This window comes from Bactrocera dorsalis, chromosome 5 (genome assembly GCF_023373825.1).
Source record: "Bactrocera dorsalis isolate Fly_Bdor chromosome 5, ASM2337382v1, whole genome shotgun sequence".
NCBI lineage: Eukaryota > Metazoa > Arthropoda > Insecta > Diptera > Tephritidae > Bactrocera > Bactrocera dorsalis.
The window spans coordinates 1,015,929-1,035,542 of NC_064307.1; the positions used below are offsets into that span (position 1 = coordinate 1,015,929).

The following is a 19,614-nucleotide window of genomic DNA, read 5'->3' on the forward strand; positions in this document are numbered from 1 at the left end:
TGCACCTGGCAACACTTAGTGTTGCCTAGTCCAGAAATATATATAGCAACCTACGTAACTGCGATTGCTTGAGTGCACGGATTGCGATTTTAGCTGCTAAAAATACCGATGTTAATGACTTAAACTGGAAGATTCAAAGTCAAATTCCGGGAGGTTTGCGCTCATATAATTGATCGATAGTCTAGACAATGAAAACGAAGCCGTGAATTATCCAGTGGAATTTCTAAATTCTTTGGAGATTCTTATGCCGCAGCGTCATTTGCGTCTCAAACTACAAGGGGACAGCCATTACAGTTCAAATCTATTCAGTTTCTATTGAAAATTGCTTTTGAAATGACAATCTACAGGACACTAGGGTAGTCGCTAGAAGTGTGTGGCATAAATCTGGAAATGCTATGTTTTTCGCACTGCCTGCTATAAGTGGCGTGTTCATAAGTTCGTAACCCATCTTCTATTTACATTTATGCACCGGAACAGAATCCAAAAAATGTTGTTTATCAAGCTGGGCTACATTGAAAAAAATCTAAAAAAAAAAACATATAATTTCACGCAAGACAACGCCTGCGGGATAAGCTAGTTTTTAATAAAACATAAACGTAATTTGGCTCTTTTTAGTTCTATTTATATTTATGAAGTTGCTGATAATTATAGTGTTTCAGTTAGTAATATGTAATTCTTTCATTTTTTATGCAATACTGTTCCAGCTTTTAATTTCAAAATATTTTTTTTTTATTTGTTTGTTTAATCCATAGTGATTGGAATTAATTATTAAGATTCTATTTTTAATCCCAAAATAGGAACTAAAAATTGGAATCGTATATGGAATCCAAATATTTTTAATAAGAAAATTTCCAACTCCGAGCAACCTATGTACATGCATACATATATTCACCCAACAAAAAAAAAAATATAATTTCAGTCTATACGAAACCGTTGATTTTCGGTTTATTCCAGTTCTTATTGCACAATATTGAAGTATATTTCATCATTCAAGACTTTTGTTACTAAAGGACATAAGCAGAACCTGGGCCTAAGGCTGTCAACGTATAACGGTGACATTTTTATAACTGTTTCTACACCTTTAAAATTTACATAACATACCTATTAGACAGTTTAATTAATTAACACAGATTTTAATGACGTAAAGAAGAAATTATAAATGCAAAGTAAATTTCAGTTAAAACACAATTTGATATTTGCATGTGCATACATGAATATACATACATACATATGTGCATATGTATGTGAAATGTATAAGCATGCATAAAGCTTAACATATTGAGCAGCTATTAAGCCAGAAAAGGTGACAGTACTTTTTTGACAAAATTTTTTCTCAAGAAAGCCATGAGTTTGTAGTTTTCGGACCGCGAATTAGCAGTTAACCTTTCTGAATGTTATATATAATTTTGGTAAATATGAATATGTATATAGGCACTGCAGTATATAGGTAAGACTCGTTTATCACTTTGCCATCTTAGCAACTAAAGTTTGCAAAATATTACGAAAGTGAATTTGCTGAGCCATTGTTTCGGATTTGCTTGTTTAGCCGGCTAAAAAATAATGTCATGGAGGAATATTTCTAGCTAATATAAGTTTATAGTATATGTTTGCATGCACAAAAGAATCAAACCGGTCATTATAAAATAAGGCTTGAGAATTTTAAACTGAATCGAGAGATGTATATCTATGTATAAATATATAATATACATAGTACATAGTATATTTCAAAAATAAATTAAAATAGCAGCAACCGAAGAGCTCTGTACACATACACATGTAGATACATACAACACATATGTGCGAGTGTGTGCCTTCTGCATTGCTGTCAAACAGGTCAATGAAAGTGTTTCTATTTCTATAACTCATGAATTATGCAAAAGAACCGGCGAAAATTATTATAGAAGAATTCGTATATTAGCTAATCCAATGTCAAAAACTTGATAGCAATTAAGTTTGTAAAAAAAAATTTGAAATATACACATCTACGAAACACACTTAACAATATACATATGGGCGTTTATTTGATGAGCCAAAGTGGCTGTCTGGAACTTGTCTTCTAATTAGCAACATGCTCGCACAACTTTGAACAAGAAGCAGCCACCAAAAATAAAAATATTAAAAATTTACTGGATTTTTGTCAGATCTGTATGTCTGTTGCAATGCGTAGAGTTAAGCAAAATTTAATTACCTAACATAAATATGCATTAGCAAAACACTCCAGCAGGTTTGAAACTAGCTGCTAGAGTACATTAAAGAAATTAAATTCTAGCGCTAGAGCGAAATATTATCTAACACCAACCAGAATTGTTATAGCACTGTATGCATTTAGCTGAAAGTCAGATGCTAAAAACAACAAATTATACTTCAAATGTACTTTGTTTATTTTAATTTTGGCAATAAAATGCATGTATGTATGTATGCATTTCAATTTTTGTCAATTCCGTTTTATTAAACTTAGAATATTCACAAATTTTAGTTAAACAGGAAACTAATCACCCATACAAGTGCTTACTTCCACAAATATGGAGTGAAAATAGTACACCACATTGCTGAAAATTGCTCGCGGGCGTGCATATAAAATGGCATGGAAGACTTGCAATGACATCCACTAAGTTTTCTAACCACAACGGAAGAACAACTCACAAAATCAAAACAAACATGAAAGCCGTATTCATCTTCGCCTGTCTGTTGGCTGTTGCCTTCGCTCGCCCCAACCCTGAAGCCGAGATTGTGCGTCTAGACTCCGACGTTGGTCCTGAGTCCTACAAATTCAACCTTGAGACCAGCGATGGTACAAAGAAGGAAGAATCTGGAGTAGTGAAGAACGTTGGCAGTGAAAACGAGGCTATCGCCGTTAGCGGCAGCTTCTCGTGGGTGGATGAGAAGACTGGTGAGAAATTCACCGTCACCTATGTTGCTGATGAGAACGGTTTCCAACCACAAGGTGCTCATTTGCCAGTTGCCCCAGAAGCTTAAGTTAATCGATTTACTTAAATTCAATATCGAATTGTGTAATGAATAAATAAATGGTTGGCTACCGTTAACAAAAAGCTAAAAGAAAGTGTTGTTTGAATTATTATTAGGTTATGTTAGGAAAGTTTTTCCAGTATCAGTACAATTGTAAAAAGCAAATCCCAAGAAAAGTTTAAGAAGCTCATCTTATTCGGCACGTAAAAATTAATGTCAACTATAGCAATAAATAATAATAATAAATAGTTTAAATATTATTGTGAAGATTGAACTAGTATCATATATTAATGAATTAAACCAAGAAAATATGAAACAATGTTATAAGGAAAATTCCACAGAAGATGGCAGCAGACTCATCTGAGTAAATTGTATAATTAACTCTTTTCGAGGATGTAGAGGAAGGTGGATGTCTGACGACGTGCATAAGCCTTCAGTGGATATAGAGATAAATGTGAATAATATAGCATACTTTAGGTTATAAAAAGCATTAAATTTAAGAGATTTAAGCACAAAAATATAAGGTTAATGATAAAAGAAATGCTATTATAATGAACATATTATTTTTAACTACTTCGTCGTAAAAATATTAGTTTAGAATTTTTGTAATAAATTATAGAGAAGTAGTCGAATTTTATTTTCAACAAATTTAACTTTCATAAAAAAAGAATAAGAGAAATGTTAACTTGCAACCACCATATAACGATATCGAAAAATGTACTTTTTCTTGTTATTTTTATATTGAAGTACTGAAAACTAAAGTCAATGACAGTAAAACAAGCAAATATTAAACTGATACACATATACATACCTATACAATTAATGGCGCATTCGCATATGGTATTTGTAGCAAACATACAACATACACAATAGAACGAGTTGAAAATAATATGATTTTTAAGCAAAATTTTTACTAAATATGTATGTACTCATGTATATTTTAGCAGATGTACTACATTCCTTTGGTTTATGGCGCATGATCATAAGCAAATATAGCCGACTGAAAAGAGCATCACCAAAATTTATATCGTATTAAAGTATCAATGATCCCTACGCACTATATAGTATACCATAAACATGTATCTACTCATATGTTTAAGCCTATGCTACTAGCACATGCATACACACGTACAAGTATATACACATAATGATACACAATTTAGTTACGCCGGTTCGTCTAGTTAATTAGCATATAAACAACAAAAATATATAGCGACCAATCAAGTTTAAGAATTAATAAAATTCATTTCATAGTTATATTTTATGAATTCGGCAAACATAATATGTCGCCGCAATGCGTATAAAAGCAAAGAATCAGCCTACAGATTACAACACTCAGTAGTCTGATTCCGGCATTTGCACAACCAGCAATACCCAAAACAAACAAATATCAACATGAAATTCGTTATTGTTTTCGTCGCCCTCTTCGCTTTGGCTTACGCTGCCCCAGCTGCTCCTGAAGCCGAAATCGTTGAATTGAGATCCGATGTTGAGCCTGAGAAATACAGCTACGCGTAAGTTAATAATTAATACTGCGACAAAGTCCTTATCTGCGAGGCATCGCATAGAGAATCAAATGAATTGAACTAGTTCCTTGGAAGGATTAAGAAAATAACCTATTTTCGTTTGTGTTTTATAGCTTGAAGACCAGCGATGGTACATCAAAGGACGAAGAAGGTCACTTGGTCAATGTTGGTGCTGAAGATGAACACATTGTTGCCCGTGGCTCATACTCCTTCGTCGCTGATGATGGTCAAACCTACACCGTCACCTATGTTGCTGATGAGAACGGTTTCCAACCTTCAGGTGCTCATTTGCCCGTTGCCCCTGAGGCTTAAGTTTCATTCTCATTAGTTGAGTTTGATTGGTGAAAGTGTTATTAGATTATAAGTAAAATGATGTTGAATAAATGATTAACGAAAAAAAAAAATATTTTTTTTATTAGTGATTAGAAGGTCACTATATTTAATACCTTGGATAACTACTTGTATTTTTCCCAATACCACTTACTATTAAATTACCACATACTAAAAAATCCAATTATATAAATTGTCAATTGGTTGTACGAAAATCTTGATATTGGTTATATGGGGGTTAGGTCAAATTTTTGTTCAAATTTCTCTATTTTGGGTAGGAATGTAGACTGTTATGAAAAAACTTTTGCCTAATTCACACATTGCCCTTAAACTATAAAGTGCTAGAAAAATTGAATTCGAGGCAGAATCTGTCCGTTGTTCGAAGATTTGTGAAAAAATGGAGTGGTCACGAAATTCCGATAGATTTAATACCTTCCAAAGTACGACATTTCTATGTACGAACTTTTTTCTTGTTGTTTCTTGGTGTGACCAAGAATTTAGCTTCATTGTAGAAATAAGTTTTAAAACTGACTTCGAGCAAGTAACCGCTGCGGCACGTCGTAATCAATTCTATCCAAGAAGCCCAATTTTGGACCACTTTTTGCAGCAATTCGGCCGTATATCAGTAATAACGCGCCGGATATTCTCGTCCAAGGCACACAAAATAGTTCAGGGTTGTTTAATCCTACGATCTTGGCGGCCACGCCAATGGCCTACGACGTGAAATAATGTGCTCACAAAACTTGTCTTCAATAAACTGACCTTTTGGCTGGATCTGTGGCATGTAGCGCCGTCTTGTTGGATTCAAATGTCGTTCACATCAAGATCCTACAATTATGGCACGAAGAAGTCCCATAGAGCACAGCAAACTGTGACTTTCTATTAACGAACCAAATTCTCTTGTGTAAATTGAAATGGTCGCCGATCTCGGTTTGGTCCGATTCATCGACGTGCGACGCTCTCAATGATCGTTCGGCTTCAATTCTTTTATTACTTAGATTTTGTGAGCCCACAAACTACGTTTCCTCCGCAAAATCTTCCATAAAGTGCATGACAACAGCTCCAATTATTGGGCGCGATTGTGAACGGACTTATTACAGTCTCTTCGATACTCTGCTCCAGAGCAGCAATAGTGTCTTCGGTGCGCATTCTATGAGGTCTCTGAAAATACGCATTATCACAGGAGTAAATCGATCCGTAGCTACTCGAATAACCGACTCTGCTGGGTGTTTATGTCATCCGGATATTTGAAGCATTGCGCAATGCGTTGCGCGAATCGAACTATTACTTTTGTAATAACTTTTTATGTTTTAGTCCGAAGTAAGTCTGTTCAAATGACGACCAAAGTGAGTATAAATCAAATAACAGTAATCAAAAGGACAGCGTTTTTGTTCAAAACTATTAAAAGTGTGAAAGGTCTTAAACGAAAAACACAGAAGGAGTAAATCAAAATTCCTACCGATTCTTTTCCTACACTCTCTCCAAAAGTCTTCTAAATCATTTCAAAGTCCCCATTTATCGCATATGAATGATTTATTACCTATGGTTTATTTAAAATAATTAATATCTGTCAATTTACGAGATATTTTAATGAATTGAAAACAAACCCGATTCGGTACTTCCCATAGCCTAATAAAACATACACGTAACGGAACGGAACGGAACTTGAATCATCTTTACTTGTTTATTACTGATTAAAATGTGAAATTATCTTACCCAAAGCTGATCGGTGTTACTACCGTGCTTAAAGTAGATTAGACTTAGAAACAATATTATTTCTGTGAAACTTCTTCTAATATCTTAGAAATATAAAACATGAATAATGGTCATAATATGAAACCAGAAATTTTTAGGTATTTTTTGACAAAAATAATAAAATGCTTTAGCATTCTCACATGTTAAAAAAAATTATCTCCAACGATATAATTAATTATATTCATATTCAGAACTTCAGTTAAACCAAAATCAACGTCGGAGACCCTTCAGTGCATATACAAAGTACAGTCGCAAATATTTTGGGATATCGACTTTAAAGTTTGCACACATCCTGCTCATACAAACTTACAGTTCGAACCCCAGTTCTTATGTATGTGGAAAACTATTTTATATGAAAAGGTAATTTATCAAAGATTATGATTCAAGCCATAACTCTAATCTCCCAGAAAACTATGCAGATCAAAAGCTATAACGTTGTAAATACAAATCTTTTTATACTCTTTTATACTATATAAATTGCCCTTGTAAAGGGTATTATAGCTGTACAATGTTAAACTATGAACATGTTTCTTAACAAACCATTACCGGCATACGCCTCGTCGTTCAACGCCTTCAAAACACTACAAATTGCATAGCCTTGCAGAGCCATGAAGGCGTGAATTAAGATTTCGTAAAGTAAATAGTATTTAGCACTGCAACCTGCACATAGTAACACGAATTCCGATTTGGAAGAGTTTTTAATTATTACTATTTTTTTTCGTTATTGGATATTGTTATAAAAGAAAAGATGAAAAATAGACTTCGTTCAAAACTCAAATCAAAAAGAACAACAAATAAAGCGTTATCTGTAAAGAGTAAAAACTGCGCGCACTGAAGAAGATCTAACTAACTTAAACTTGTTTACAATACAAAAGCTGCAACGCTGGGGCAACCAATCCAACAGACCATAAAGCGTCAATAGTAAACATGCCAAGAGTCAATGAAAACCTGCGTAAGCATAGAAGAGATATGGTAAGAAAAAAATTAAATACGCTATTAATTTAAACTCAACAAAACCTAGGAAATAGATGCGTTAAAGCCGATTGAGAAGATAAACTTCAAATTATTATTTAGTAATTGTATAAATAGCATGCCAGCGAAAATGAATATGTCATTCAATCATCATCAGTTGATAAAGCACAGCATAGCTGCCAAAAAACCGCACCATACAACATAAATCAAAATGAAATTCGTCATTGTGTTCGTTGCCCTCTTCGCCGTGGCTTTGGCTGCTCCTCCCGCACAGCAAGTTGAGATTGTGCGTCAGGACTCCGATGTCCAACCTGACGGTTACCGCTTCGGTTACGAGACCAGTGATGGTTCCAAGCACGAAGAACAAGGACAGCTGAACAACATCGGCACAGAGCAGGAATCGATTTCCGTACGCGGTTCATACAGTTTTGTTGCCGACGATGGCCAAGTCTACACTGTCAACTACATTGCCGATGAAAATGGTTTCCAACCACAAGGAGCTCATTTGCCTGTTGCTTAAATAGTCAACTAGGAGTCAACGCGTCGAAAGAGTTTTCGTTTTTATATTATTTGTGAGAGTATTATTGAAAGATAAAATTAAATAAAATACGCTTTATTATATTTTTTATACAAGAAACAAAAATGTATTTTAAATATTCTGGAGATAATTTTTTAACATATCTAAGATTCGAAAACATTTGAAACAGAACTATTGGAATACTGAGTTATCTCATGGTATAGAGATTAGTATCTGTATTAACGCGCTGTCTTCATTATATAAGGTATCAGGTGGTAAACGATGGCATGATTAAATATCAATTTAAAATCAGTATATTTATTGCAGCTTCCACGCCACCAATAATACTTATTCTTCTCCTTCTTTACTGGCGCAGAAACCGTTTACGCGGTTATAGCCGATTTAACAACAGCGCGTCAGTCGATTCTTCTTTTCGCAACCAATTGGAAATTCCAAGCGAAGCCAGGTCTTTCTCCACCTTGTCCTTCCAACGGAGTACAGGTCATCCTCTTCCTCTGTTTTTCCCGGCGGGTACTGCGTCGAATACTTTCAGAGCTGGAGTGTTTTCGCCAATTCGGACGACATGACCTAGCCAGCGCAGCCGCTATCTTTTAATTCGCTGAACTATGTCAATGACGTCGTATATCTCATTCAGCTCATCGGTCCATTGAGAGCGATATTCGCCCAACGTGCAAAGGACCATAAATCTTTCGCAGAACTTTTCACCCGAAAACTCGTAACGTCGACACATTAAATGTTGTCATTGGCCATGCACCATGTAGCAGGAGGGAAATAATGAGTGACATAGAGTTTTGTTTTTGTTGGAAAAGAGAGAGGACTTTACTTTTCAATTTCCGTATGTAGTCCGAAGTATAATAGCACCTCTTGGCAAGAGATATCCTTTGTTGGATTTCTAGGCTGACGTTGTTGTTGGTGTTGATGCTGTATCCAAGATAGACTAAATTGTCTACAGCTTCGAAGTTATGACTGTCAACAGTGACGTACGTGCCTAGTCGCTAGTGCAACGACTGTTTATTTGATGACAGGAGATATTTCGTCTTGCCCTCTTTTACCACCACACTTCATAAATGTTTCAATCATCATATTATAAAATAAAAAAAGACACTAGCCAAAACAGTACCTGATCAGAAGCTGGTACACACTTGCCGCAAATGTTAACAAGCTATAACTTTGCACCAACGTCGACTTTTCCTATCAGGAACTAATGACAAACCAAAATGCGATGAGTTCTACCTGTGAATATGTGTCTAATAAATTCACCCCCACTGCTTATTGTTTGTTGTTAGTAGTAAATGAAAGTCACAGTAAGTGACTATATTTAATGTCAGCCCCTATAATATTTTTAAACAACTTTTCTCCAGTTTTTGACATTTTTCCGCTAATATTACCTTGATCATTCATCAAGCCTTTTCATCACAGTCATACACTAACATCGCAAAATGTTGCAAAAACAATTCTGCTATGAAATTCGCATGTTTAAAATTCACAAGTATAGAATTAAAAATATTTCGGGTTTTTCTGACCTTTGGCTACATCAAGCTATTATTAAATAATGTTTGTATCAAGTTAGTTAAAAATAAAAACAGAAAAAGACAAATATGTTCAATTGTTCAACAATCAAAACGTTTTTTATTTATATCAAAACAAACAACAGATCACATCCAATTAAGATGTAATAGTTTATGCCTCAGGGGCAACGGGCAAATGAGCACCTTGTGGTTGGAAACCGTTTTCATCAGCAACGTAGGTGACGGTGTAGGTTTGACCATCATCAGCGACGAAAGAGTAAGAACCACGGGCAACAATGTGTTCATCTTCAGCACCAACATTGACCAAGTGACCTTCTTCGTCCTTTGATGTACCATCGCTGGTCTTCAAGCTATAAAACACAAACGAAAATAGGTTATTTTCTTAATCCTTCCAAGTAACTAGTTCAGTTCATTTTATTCTCTATGCGATATTTTGCTGATGAGGACTTTTGCCACTTACGCGAAACTGTATTTCTCGGGCTCAACATCGGATCTCAATTCAACGATTTCGGCTTCAGGCGCAGCTGGGGCAGCATAGGCGAGAGCGAAGAGGGCAACGAAAACAATAACGAATTTCATGGTGATTTTGTATTTTTGAATTTTGTGCTGGTTGTGCAGATTGCGAGATCAGACGACTAACTGTTGATCTTCAAAATGTCCAAGATGTTTTTATACAAAAGTTTTATCAAAGCAAATTAATAACCACAAAGGGCATACGCGCATATATTTATTTAGTAATTCTTTAACACGCGTGTAATCACTTTGATGGTCTGGTGGGACACAAAAAAATAGTGTGAAACAAGTTTAGCTGGAATTAAAGAAAAATTTGCATCAGCAACTTTATGCAAATATGTTTTGTCTAAAATTAGCAAAAGCCTACCAACGTTAATGAATGACGTTTAGTATGCAAATGGGAAGGTAAAAGGTGAAAAAGCAATATGAAACGAAGAGTAAGAGAATCTAATAGTAGAATGAAATATCGCCAATAAATTATAAATTTGAAAAATGACATAAAATTGAAAATGATTTGACGTCATTTTTGGTGCGTGTGTTTGGCAAACCCACGAATGGATACAGCTGATAGCTCGGGCGCCCCTGACTAAATTTACCAGCATTTCAAGAGAATATTAAGCCACTTGAGAAAAATATTAGGTTAAAGGATTGAAGTTATATAAAAATAATCAGGATGACGAGATGAGTGGTAGTCTTGGTGACAGTCTGTCTGTCCGTACGTCCGCCCATGCAAACAGGAGCTTGAGTATAAGTTGAGATATCTTGATGAAAGTTGGTATGCGGGTTTCTTGGAGCAAAAAATTACGTTTAGAGGGGCGTAATCGGACCACTGCCACGCCCACAAATCGCCGTAAACCAAAAACATATAAAGTGTCAAAACTAAGCACTAAATTAAGATATAAAACTGTAATTTGGCATAGGGGACTGCAGCAGCAAGGGTCACCTGTGAGCAAAAAATTTTGAAAAAGTGGAGGTGGCCCCGCCCTCTAATAAGCCCAATGCCAATATCTCCTAAACTACTTAATCTACAACAACCAAATTTGCTGAGTGCAAACATTATAAGCAATCTTACCCAGTGTGAAAAAGAATGAAATCGGATGGTAATCCCGCTTAATGTCTATATAGCGGTACTGTTAAAATCTGCTAAAATCGCAATAAATTACTAACTAATTCGCCAGAGATATTAAATTTTACCTTTACGAGATAGTTTTAGACGATAAGCGTGACACCGCCCACTTTTTGATGAAATCACATATCTCGGGTCCCGACTGAACCGATTTCGACTAAATTCAGCACATAGCATTCTTCTCATATTCCTATGTCACAGTGTGAAAATGGGAGAAATCGGACTACAACCACGCATACTTCCCATATAACAAAATTTTAAATACCACTTGATTCGTTCACTTTCCAGTGCATAAATCGAAAAGTAATAATGTAACGAGATAAAATTTTACACTAATAATTCCTTTAAGATGTGCCACGTTATGAATAAAAATTGTTAAAATCCAACAAAAACTGATCATGTCCCTAGGTATCGAATATGTTTACCCTAGAATCTATAGTTGACTGCTGACAGAAAATGTCATTCAATGTGTGAGATATACAATTGAAATTCAAACAGAAGCCTTTCCTGACAATAGCAATTCTGTGTATCAAAATCGGGTCAATAATTCCCCTACCCCATATAAAGATTTTTGAACTTGAAGGTGTAATGGAAATTATGTTTTAATCATAACAGTGTATCTTTGTGTTTAAAATTAATAAAATCTGGCTATAACTTGACCTAGCCAACATTTAACTTACATGAGGATTTTTGAATAAGCGACTGAAAATTCTTTCACATTTCTAACAAATCTAAGGTCGAATTTGTTGGTTAATTTATGAGTTATATATATGTAGTATATGTATTAGGGTGATTCAAAAATAAATTTTTTTTTTTTCGTTTGGTACTCGGAGAAAGCCTCTCCAAGCATGAGTTCTTAATTGTAACGGGAAGGTCCTCCTACATACATTTTTCTATTTTTTCTTATTATCAGATGGAAAAATTTAAAATTCCAACTACTTGAAAAAATATCTTGTTCCTTAGATTTTGTAGGAAATTGAATGCTCTATAAAAAAAGGTCTCCACGATTTTTTCGTAAACCCAACCGTTTAAAAGATATTAACGGTTGAAGTTTGATTATTTTTGGGAACATTTTTTATTTCTTATGAATTTTATAACTCAATGAAAAAAATCATTGTTCATCATCATCGTTTTACATCTTAAGTTATTTCTGTGGCTTCGATTTTTTCTTGCAATTTCCAAGAATATAAAATTTTCTGTTGCACTCGAACTTAGCTCTACCCCTCTCACCTTCGGAACATGGCCTGAGGATTATGTGACGCTGATACCCAATATTCAATCCTCAGCCGAAGAATTCGGAATAGAGTCCAAGGCCCTCAATATTCGAGTTCAATAGAAATTGGCAGCTTTGGTTGAAAGAGACTTAGACAATTTATTGGGTCTCATAGCACGTTGGATGCTATTTTATGTATACCAGTATTATTTATACTATATTCTCTGTATATGGCATCGCGATGAGTTTGCATTTCATCGGCATTAAAAATGGTCTATACACGCGATCATTGATTTCGAAAGTGAAAAAGAAAATTAGAAGCCAAATATTAGCATTTTTTAAAGCCGATCATTAAATTACAATCGATTAGGTGTTTACTAAGAGTACACTATACTTTTCAATGGAATCTAAATCAAACTAACCGCTATGAAACTAAAATGGCGTTCGATTGGTAAAACAGATCTTACGACAGCGTTTTTAAAAGGACCAGTTTTGAATATTAAATTTAAAATGATGTTATTCATAAATCGAGCATCCCTTTAGACAAGTATAATCTACTTCGATAACATAACTTAATTGTCATATACAGACAATTCTTAAAATTCTACTCAATATTTGTTACTCTATGGCTATGTTTATCTGACAATAATGAAAACGAAACCATTTTTAAAACAATAGTAATGTGTAACAGGTTGGTTCCAAAAAAACTCTTTAAAAGTTAAGTTTAATCAGAATGATACATAGCAACTGCATTCCAAGAATAACATCTAAGAAAAATTTTAGATTTTTAAGTAATATCTTTTTTTTATTTCAACATCACACTTAAACGCTAACAACAGTCCCACGGAAATACACTCCGCTAAAAGAAGTTGACTTATGCCTCAGGGGCAACGGGCAAATGAGCACCTGAAGGTTGGAAACCGTTCTCATCAGCAACATAGGTGACGGTGTAGGTTTGACCATCATCAGCGACGAAAGAGTAAGAACCACGGGCAACAATGTGTTCATCTTCAGCACCAACATTGACCAAGTGACCTTCTTCGTCCTTTGATGTACCATCGCTGGTCTTCAAGCTATAAAACACAAACGAAAATAGGTTATTTTCTTAATCCTTCCAAGGAACTAGTTCAATCCATTTTATTCTCCATGCAATGTCTCGCAGATAAGGATTTTTGTCACAGTATTAATTAATAACTTACGCGAAGCTGTATTTCTCGGGGTCGACATCGGATCTCAATTCGACGATTTCGGCTTCAGGCGCAGCTGGGGCAGCATAGGCGAGAGCGAAGAGGGCGACGAAAACAATGACGAATTTCATGTTGGTAATTGTTTGTTTGCTGGTTGTGCAGACTACGGAATCAGACTACTAACTGTGTTAGTTGACAAAATCACTGCGTGCTTTTATGCAAAAATTCGGCGATTAGCGGTGTGTATCTGCAATGCCAAAAGAGTATGTAGAGACAAAAAGAAAACAAATATTGATTCTTAAATTTGATTAAGCATTTGTTGAAAGCCGGTAAATGAAGAAAAAACTACTAAAAGAGAATTGTTAAAGACTTTTTATGAATAGATTTTTGCTTAATTTCTTCAGAATGTGTGGTATTTAAATGCATTATAAATGCAAAATAAATGCAATGACGTCTGTGGAGAACTTACAGGTAGTATTCGAAAAAGACGTTTTACTAACGCTATTGACTTGTTTGATTTACTCAAAATTATTGCTATATCTTTTTGTGCCCTGAACAGGGAGATATATTTTTGGGGATTTTTAACACACAGGAGGAAACGTTTGAGACCGTATGAAATGTACATATATAAAAATTCACAGCGTGAAGAGTTGAGTAGACTTAGACATGTCCGTCCATCCGTCTGACTGTCTGTAGTTTACGTATATACTACTCCCTTAGTTTTTCAAATAACGATCTTCAATTTTATAGGTCCTCTTCTCGACACGAAGCTGCTGAACTGTTGGAATCGAAATCGGGCGACTCTAACATATACATAGCTGCGTAAAAACTAAATCAAATCCTCGTACAATTCAATCAAAATCAAGATACAAATATTTGAGCTTAAGAAACCTACATGTAAAGGTATTATAGCTTCGGTGCAACCGATAAAAAATACTTCGGCTCGATACCATATTTCTTCTAAACTAACAGCAATGCAATATTTTCTATCACAAAATGAATGCGAGCCAATTTTCGCCAGCAATAAATGAATGACGACTACTCCGTTAGTTTCGATTGAGCCATCGGGAAGCAGACGGCATCAGCGCAATTAATCTTGCTAGGTGTGTGGTTTTCGATTTCTTCTTATACAGATAATGTAGTTGTAATATATGCATGTCATTGCCTATATCGCGTATTATTCCTTTCCTTTTATGACTATTAAGTATATTTCTACTTTAATAGATTTACGGTGTAAACGCCTATACGGCGAATGTCGAGACGTAACTACAACCAATTGACATTACATTGAACGCTTTAGGAACTTGATGTGAAAACATTCTGATGCAGTCGAATAAAATAGAATAAAAAGGATTTCATCGTGTTTTAAAAAATCCACTTTTTGATTGTCATAAGAAAATTAGGGATCATGCAAGCTCTCATAACACCAAAACCAACAAACAGCAACAAGTTCAATTGAATAATATTTAGAACCATTCAATCGTAGCAAACACGAATGCTTGAGTCAGACTGCGATAACTGATGAGACAAATCTTCGCTCTTACACTCCAATGTTTAAACGACAGCCATTCGGGTAAATCGCAGGCTATGAAAGAAATCTAAAACTAATTTTGAAAAAAAAAAACCTATCAGCAATTACTATATAACCTTATTGATATGCTCGATGAAAAATATCCGTTTCCTCCGTTTTCGCACCTGATCCAATCGCCGTTTTTAATCCTTAGAGAATGTTCGCTGATAAGAAATACTCGAGAGTGAGGCCATTTTGGATCAAAAGACTACAGAAATGGTATAGAAAATTTGAATTATCACTATTAACGGAGTACCCTCCTCGATTGCAACTATGCCAACAAAAATGTATTTCTTCTTAAAGCAGCACCTGGTATTTGGTCCCATGCTTGAATTATTTGCACCAACATTAAACTTAAAAAAACTGAAATCGCGTCGAGAATAGATCTCGTGAAATAAATATGAAACGGTAGACCAAGAACCCCTTGATAATGTTGAAGAGATAACGCATATTTCTTGCTGTCAAACAGGTTTGCTTAACTGCAACTTGCTATCGATTAATCCGATCTGGAAACAATACTTAAAGAACTACTCATCTCTGTATTTAAAACATCGTATAGCTGGTAATAACGTCAAGAGATCCATAAAGCACTACCTGAAGGTTAGCCGAGACATTACTACTACTGTAAAGCTGAAAATACGCTTCAATTTTAATTAATTCCAACTAACGCATAACAAAACTTGTAAACCTAAAATAACAACAAACCCAGTCCATGACTGATCAGAATATTGTCATTATAAACCCTAAAATTAAGAAAGTAAATAAGTGTGTGTGGAATTCTACTTCATAGCCTATATTACTTTTTAAAAAATGTCAAATCGCAAAGCTCTCAGAACTGAATTTAGAATTGCGATCAAAAATATATGGGGATACCAATATTTGAAGCTGAACATCTTTACAGGATAATTATGATATGCTAAATAATTGTATGGTTGGAGTATTTCTGTTGGCCATAAAGAGAGCTTGAAAGATTATTCACGCACCAACTTCCCTTTCCGTTTTCATATAAAAATTATTCTTTCATATGGACAGAAATAGAATAAGTTAATATTCTTAATATATATATTATATAAAATCATTTTTATAAATCTGTTCCTCAAGAGATATGTATGTGTTAAACCCTCTTTGGTACCGGAAAAGTACACAAAATTAATTAAAACAATTATTTTCGACTTATTCACTTTTTTAATTTTATTTAACATTCATTCCTAAAATCTAATAACAGTTCCACACTCAGTTCACGATTATCGCACTTAAGCTTCAGGGGCAACGGGCAAATGAGCACCTTGTGGTTGGAAACCGTTCTCATCAGCAACATAAGTGACGGTGTAGGTTTGACCATCATCAGCGACGAAAGAGTAAGAACCACGGGCAACAATGTGTTCATCTTCAGCACCAACATTGACCAACTGACCTTCTTCGGACTTTGATGTACCATCGCTGGTCTTCAAGCTATAAAACACAAACGAAAATAGGTTATTTTCTTTATTTTCTTAATCCTTCCAAGGAACTAGTACAATTCATTTGATTCTCTATGCGATGTCTCGCAGATAAGGACTTTTGTCACAGTATTAATAACTTACGCGAAGCTGTATTTCTCGGGGTCGACATCGGATCTCAATTCGACGATTTCGGCTTCAGGCGCAGCTGGGGCAGCATAGGCGAGAGCGAAGAGGGCGACGAATACAATAACGAATTTCATGTTGGTAATTGTTTGTTTGCTGGTTGTGCAGACTACTGAATCAGATGACTGTGTGATGATCGTTTTAGATCAGACTGTCGCTTTTATACACGATTCTGCAAATCATTTCACTTTGCCAAGATACAATATAAAAGTTAATATAATTTTAATTTATTCTAAACTAGATTTTGCACTTTTGGGCTAAATATGTTCTGCTCAATCATTGCATAAGCTGTGTATAAATGTATGTGTGTCTTCTTAACTAAAATTAACATAAAATATGCTAGCGTTATTTTTTGCTTATAAAGGCGTTTTGGAACCTGTTTATTTTAATTTACATAAAAAAAGACTTCGTTTCGTGTGACAAAATTATGCACATACACGTGCGCTTTAAAGTTAGCATCTGTAAATTTATTTTATTATGTTTTGCCATCTTAGTCGCTGGTCATCGAACTGTAAAAATTATGCAATTATTGACGTCAGAGCATTTGAAGCAAATTGTAATTAAAAGTTAGAAAAACTAAACTGCTTTTTTGTACGTGTGGAGCTCTCGCTAATATCTTCGTCTCTTCTCACGGCACTACAACTGAAGAAAGTAAAGTTTTCTGAGTATTTTTCTATTAACGGGGAAGTTTAAAGCTCTTGAAAAGCATAAAAAGCTCGATAGAAAGTAAACAACTTAAAAAGCTCTCAGAGATGTTTTGTTTCACTTTTTAGGTGTCATTAACTTTTACTAGCCACTTAGCTTAGCTAAGAAAAACGAAGGTTTTCGTCTACCTTTAAGACCTCGTAAGACCTTTTAATTTAAATTTCGCACAACAACCCATTCATCGAAATATTTTTTTCTAGGTTGGTAGGACTGTCAGTGATATCTGTGACAAATGTCACATCAAAATAATCATTAGTGTTTAGTATAAGCTTGTCTTTCTGAAGTTCATAAAGTGCATTCGACGATGCTTACGGTAAGTGAAATTAGTCAACAAATAAATTTCATAAAACTTTATGTGCTGAATCAAATAACTGGTACCGAAACGTTCGGAATGTTCACCGAAAAGCTGATAATTGTTTGTCGCGAGCAAGTGTTTTTGATTGGTATAAATTTCAAAGAGAGTTAAGAACGCATTGACGACCACGTCCAGGACGTCCAACAACATCTACTGATGATCAACTCGTCAATAAAGTAAAGGAATTGGTGCTTGAGAATAGAATCGACAGCACGATTGGTTCCAAGATAAAACATCTGCGAAACAATGTTTTACAACTATCGGGATGTCAGAAAACGTATAATTACTGGCGAAGAGTTTTCAATCTAATGCTTACGACCTGGAAACAGACGTTCAATCAATGTTTTGTGGAAAGTTTTCATCAATTATCTCCGAATTTCTTCCGACCGACCGACCTGTTAACAAGGAATACTTTTTGAGTGTTATGTGTCGTTTGCGTGAAGCAATTCGTAAAAAGAGGCTAGTGCTTCTGGCCATTCAGAAAACTCAAACGGCCACTACGGACGGGAAAACCCTTTTGAGTCATTTGAAATCATTAAACGTTAATCGCATCACGCATTAACACAACTGTTTCAAGGGTTGGAAAGAATGTTGGCACAAGTGTATTGGGGCTGACTTCGAGAGAGACGACATAGATTTTGAAAAATAAGTTAATAATTTTAACTTTATACAAAGTTTCATGGTTTTTTTTTCACAGCAATACTACAAAAACTGTACTAAAAAGTTAGATAATCACTAAAAATTGGAAGATTGGTATTGATGTCTAGTAATTTTGTAGTGTTCCCAATTTGTTTTCATAGCGGGAGAATTCTTACATTACACCACTTTATGATTACTCCAGAAAACAAAACTTATAAGTATTCCTCTCTCTCCTATTTCTCTTACTCTAAAGTTTTTCACTAGCACTATGAGTCGCACTTTCGTTTTCGCATTAAACCCTCATTAGCTGGTTCAGTTTATTTACGTTGTAATTAGTAAAATTATTTTTTAGAGTTAACATCTCGTATATTTATTTCGTTTATTTATTTTGCTAGTTTTTCAGAAATTAACACCTTTGCCAACATTTTACCGCTTTTTCATATAAAAAGCTGGACTTGGCTTTATTTTAACAGTCACGAAATATCTCAACATTTGACAGTTGGAATTTATTAAAACAACTGCGTTAGAAATATACAATAACAACTTAAATAAAAGAAAAAATCAGAAAGATGAAATTCAGTATCCTTTGCGCGTTCGTTGTACTTTTGGTTGCACTTGCCGCGACAGCCGCTCCAGTCGAGAAACAGGTGGAAATTGTACGCCAGGAGGCCGATGTGGCCCCAGAAAGCTACAAATTCGGCTTCGAGACAAGCGATGGCACACAACACGACGAGGAAGGTCAGCTGAAAAATGTTGGAACCGACGATGAGGCAATCGCCGTGAAGGGTTCCTACAAATATGTGGGCGATGACGGCGTCACCTATCACGTGAGCTACACAGCCGATGAGAATGGCTTCCAGCCGGTGGGCGATCATTTGCCGAAAGCATAAGTGCAAAATATCGATTGAGTGTGCATTTATTCGTATTTAAATGAGCAACATTGCAGAAGCACCGTTGTTAGAATGCAAAATTTATTTGTTTTAAGGATAATAATAATTTGTTACTATTGTTGGCTGAGCATGCAAAAAAATTCAAAAAAAATATTAAATATAAAATGTTTTGAA

General features: G+C 35.0%; 7 protein-coding genes and 1 long non-coding RNA gene across 8 annotated transcripts; 5 read left to right on the forward strand and 3 right to left on the reverse strand.

The window, feature by feature from the left end:
• Nucleotides 1-2,592: 2,592 nt before the first annotated feature.
• Nucleotides 2,593-3,061, forward strand: LOC105232738 (larval cuticle protein 65Ab1-like). The gene has a single exon (XM_011214553.4). It carries the CDS (start codon nucleotides 2,599-2,601, stop codon nucleotides 2,974-2,976), a length of 378 nt encoding a protein of 125 aa, XP_011212855.2. The 5' UTR covers nucleotides 2,593-2,598; the 3' UTR covers nucleotides 2,977-3,061.
• A 1,220-nt stretch (nucleotides 3,062-4,281) lies between these two features.
• On the forward strand, nucleotides 4,282-4,899 carry LOC105232737 (larval cuticle protein 65Ag1). Its single transcript, XM_011214552.4, has 2 exons — nucleotides 4,282-4,481; nucleotides 4,607-4,899. The coding sequence occupies exons 1-2, from the start codon at nucleotides 4,363-4,365 to the stop codon at nucleotides 4,803-4,805; spliced, it is 318 nt and encodes a 105-aa protein (XP_011212854.1). The 5' UTR covers nucleotides 4,282-4,362; the 3' UTR covers nucleotides 4,806-4,899.
• A 2,773-nt stretch (nucleotides 4,900-7,672) lies between these two features.
• LOC105232736 (larval cuticle protein 65Ag1-like) lies at nucleotides 7,673-8,193 on the forward strand. Its single transcript, XM_011214551.2, has one exon. The coding sequence runs from the start codon at nucleotides 7,762-7,764 to the stop codon at nucleotides 8,068-8,070; it is 309 nt and encodes a 102-aa protein (XP_011212853.1). The 5' UTR covers nucleotides 7,673-7,761; the 3' UTR covers nucleotides 8,071-8,193.
• A 1,496-nt stretch (nucleotides 8,194-9,689) lies between these two features.
• On the reverse strand, nucleotides 9,690-10,270 carry LOC125779020 (larval cuticle protein 65Ag1-like). The gene is made up of 2 exons (XM_049459345.1): nucleotides 10,078-10,270; nucleotides 9,690-9,967 (listed from the first exon to the last, which is right to left on the reverse strand). The coding sequence occupies exons 1-2, from the start codon at nucleotides 10,194-10,196 to the stop codon at nucleotides 9,769-9,771; spliced, it is 318 nt and encodes a 105-aa protein (XP_049315302.1). The 5' UTR covers nucleotides 10,197-10,270; the 3' UTR covers nucleotides 9,690-9,768.
• On the forward strand, nucleotides 9,699-16,716 carry LOC125779021 (uncharacterized). Its single transcript, XR_007423080.1, has 3 exons — nucleotides 9,699-9,806; nucleotides 13,382-13,565; nucleotides 16,702-16,716. It is a non-coding gene; the product is annotated as an uncharacterized LOC125779021 (long non-coding RNA).
• LOC125779019 (larval cuticle protein 65Ag1-like) lies at nucleotides 13,247-13,852 on the reverse strand. The gene is made up of 2 exons (XM_049459343.1): nucleotides 13,669-13,852; nucleotides 13,247-13,542 (listed from the first exon to the last, which is right to left on the reverse strand). The coding sequence occupies exons 1-2, from the start codon at nucleotides 13,785-13,787 to the stop codon at nucleotides 13,344-13,346; spliced, it is 318 nt and encodes a 105-aa protein (XP_049315300.1). The 5' UTR covers nucleotides 13,788-13,852; the 3' UTR covers nucleotides 13,247-13,343.
• LOC105232735 (larval cuticle protein 65Ag1) lies at nucleotides 16,389-16,992 on the reverse strand. Its single transcript, XM_011214550.3, has 2 exons — nucleotides 16,810-16,992; nucleotides 16,389-16,678 (listed from the first exon to the last, which is right to left on the reverse strand). The coding sequence occupies exons 1-2, from the start codon at nucleotides 16,926-16,928 to the stop codon at nucleotides 16,480-16,482; spliced, it is 318 nt and encodes a 105-aa protein (XP_011212852.1). The 5' UTR covers nucleotides 16,929-16,992; the 3' UTR covers nucleotides 16,389-16,479.
• Nucleotides 16,993-19,003: 2,011 nt separating this feature from the next.
• Nucleotides 19,004-19,555, forward strand: LOC105232733 (larval cuticle protein 65Ag1). Its single transcript, XM_011214548.4, has one exon. It carries the CDS (start codon nucleotides 19,120-19,122, stop codon nucleotides 19,438-19,440), a length of 321 nt encoding a protein of 106 aa, XP_011212850.2. The 5' UTR covers nucleotides 19,004-19,119; the 3' UTR covers nucleotides 19,441-19,555.
• Nucleotides 19,556-19,614: the final 59 nt, after the last annotated feature.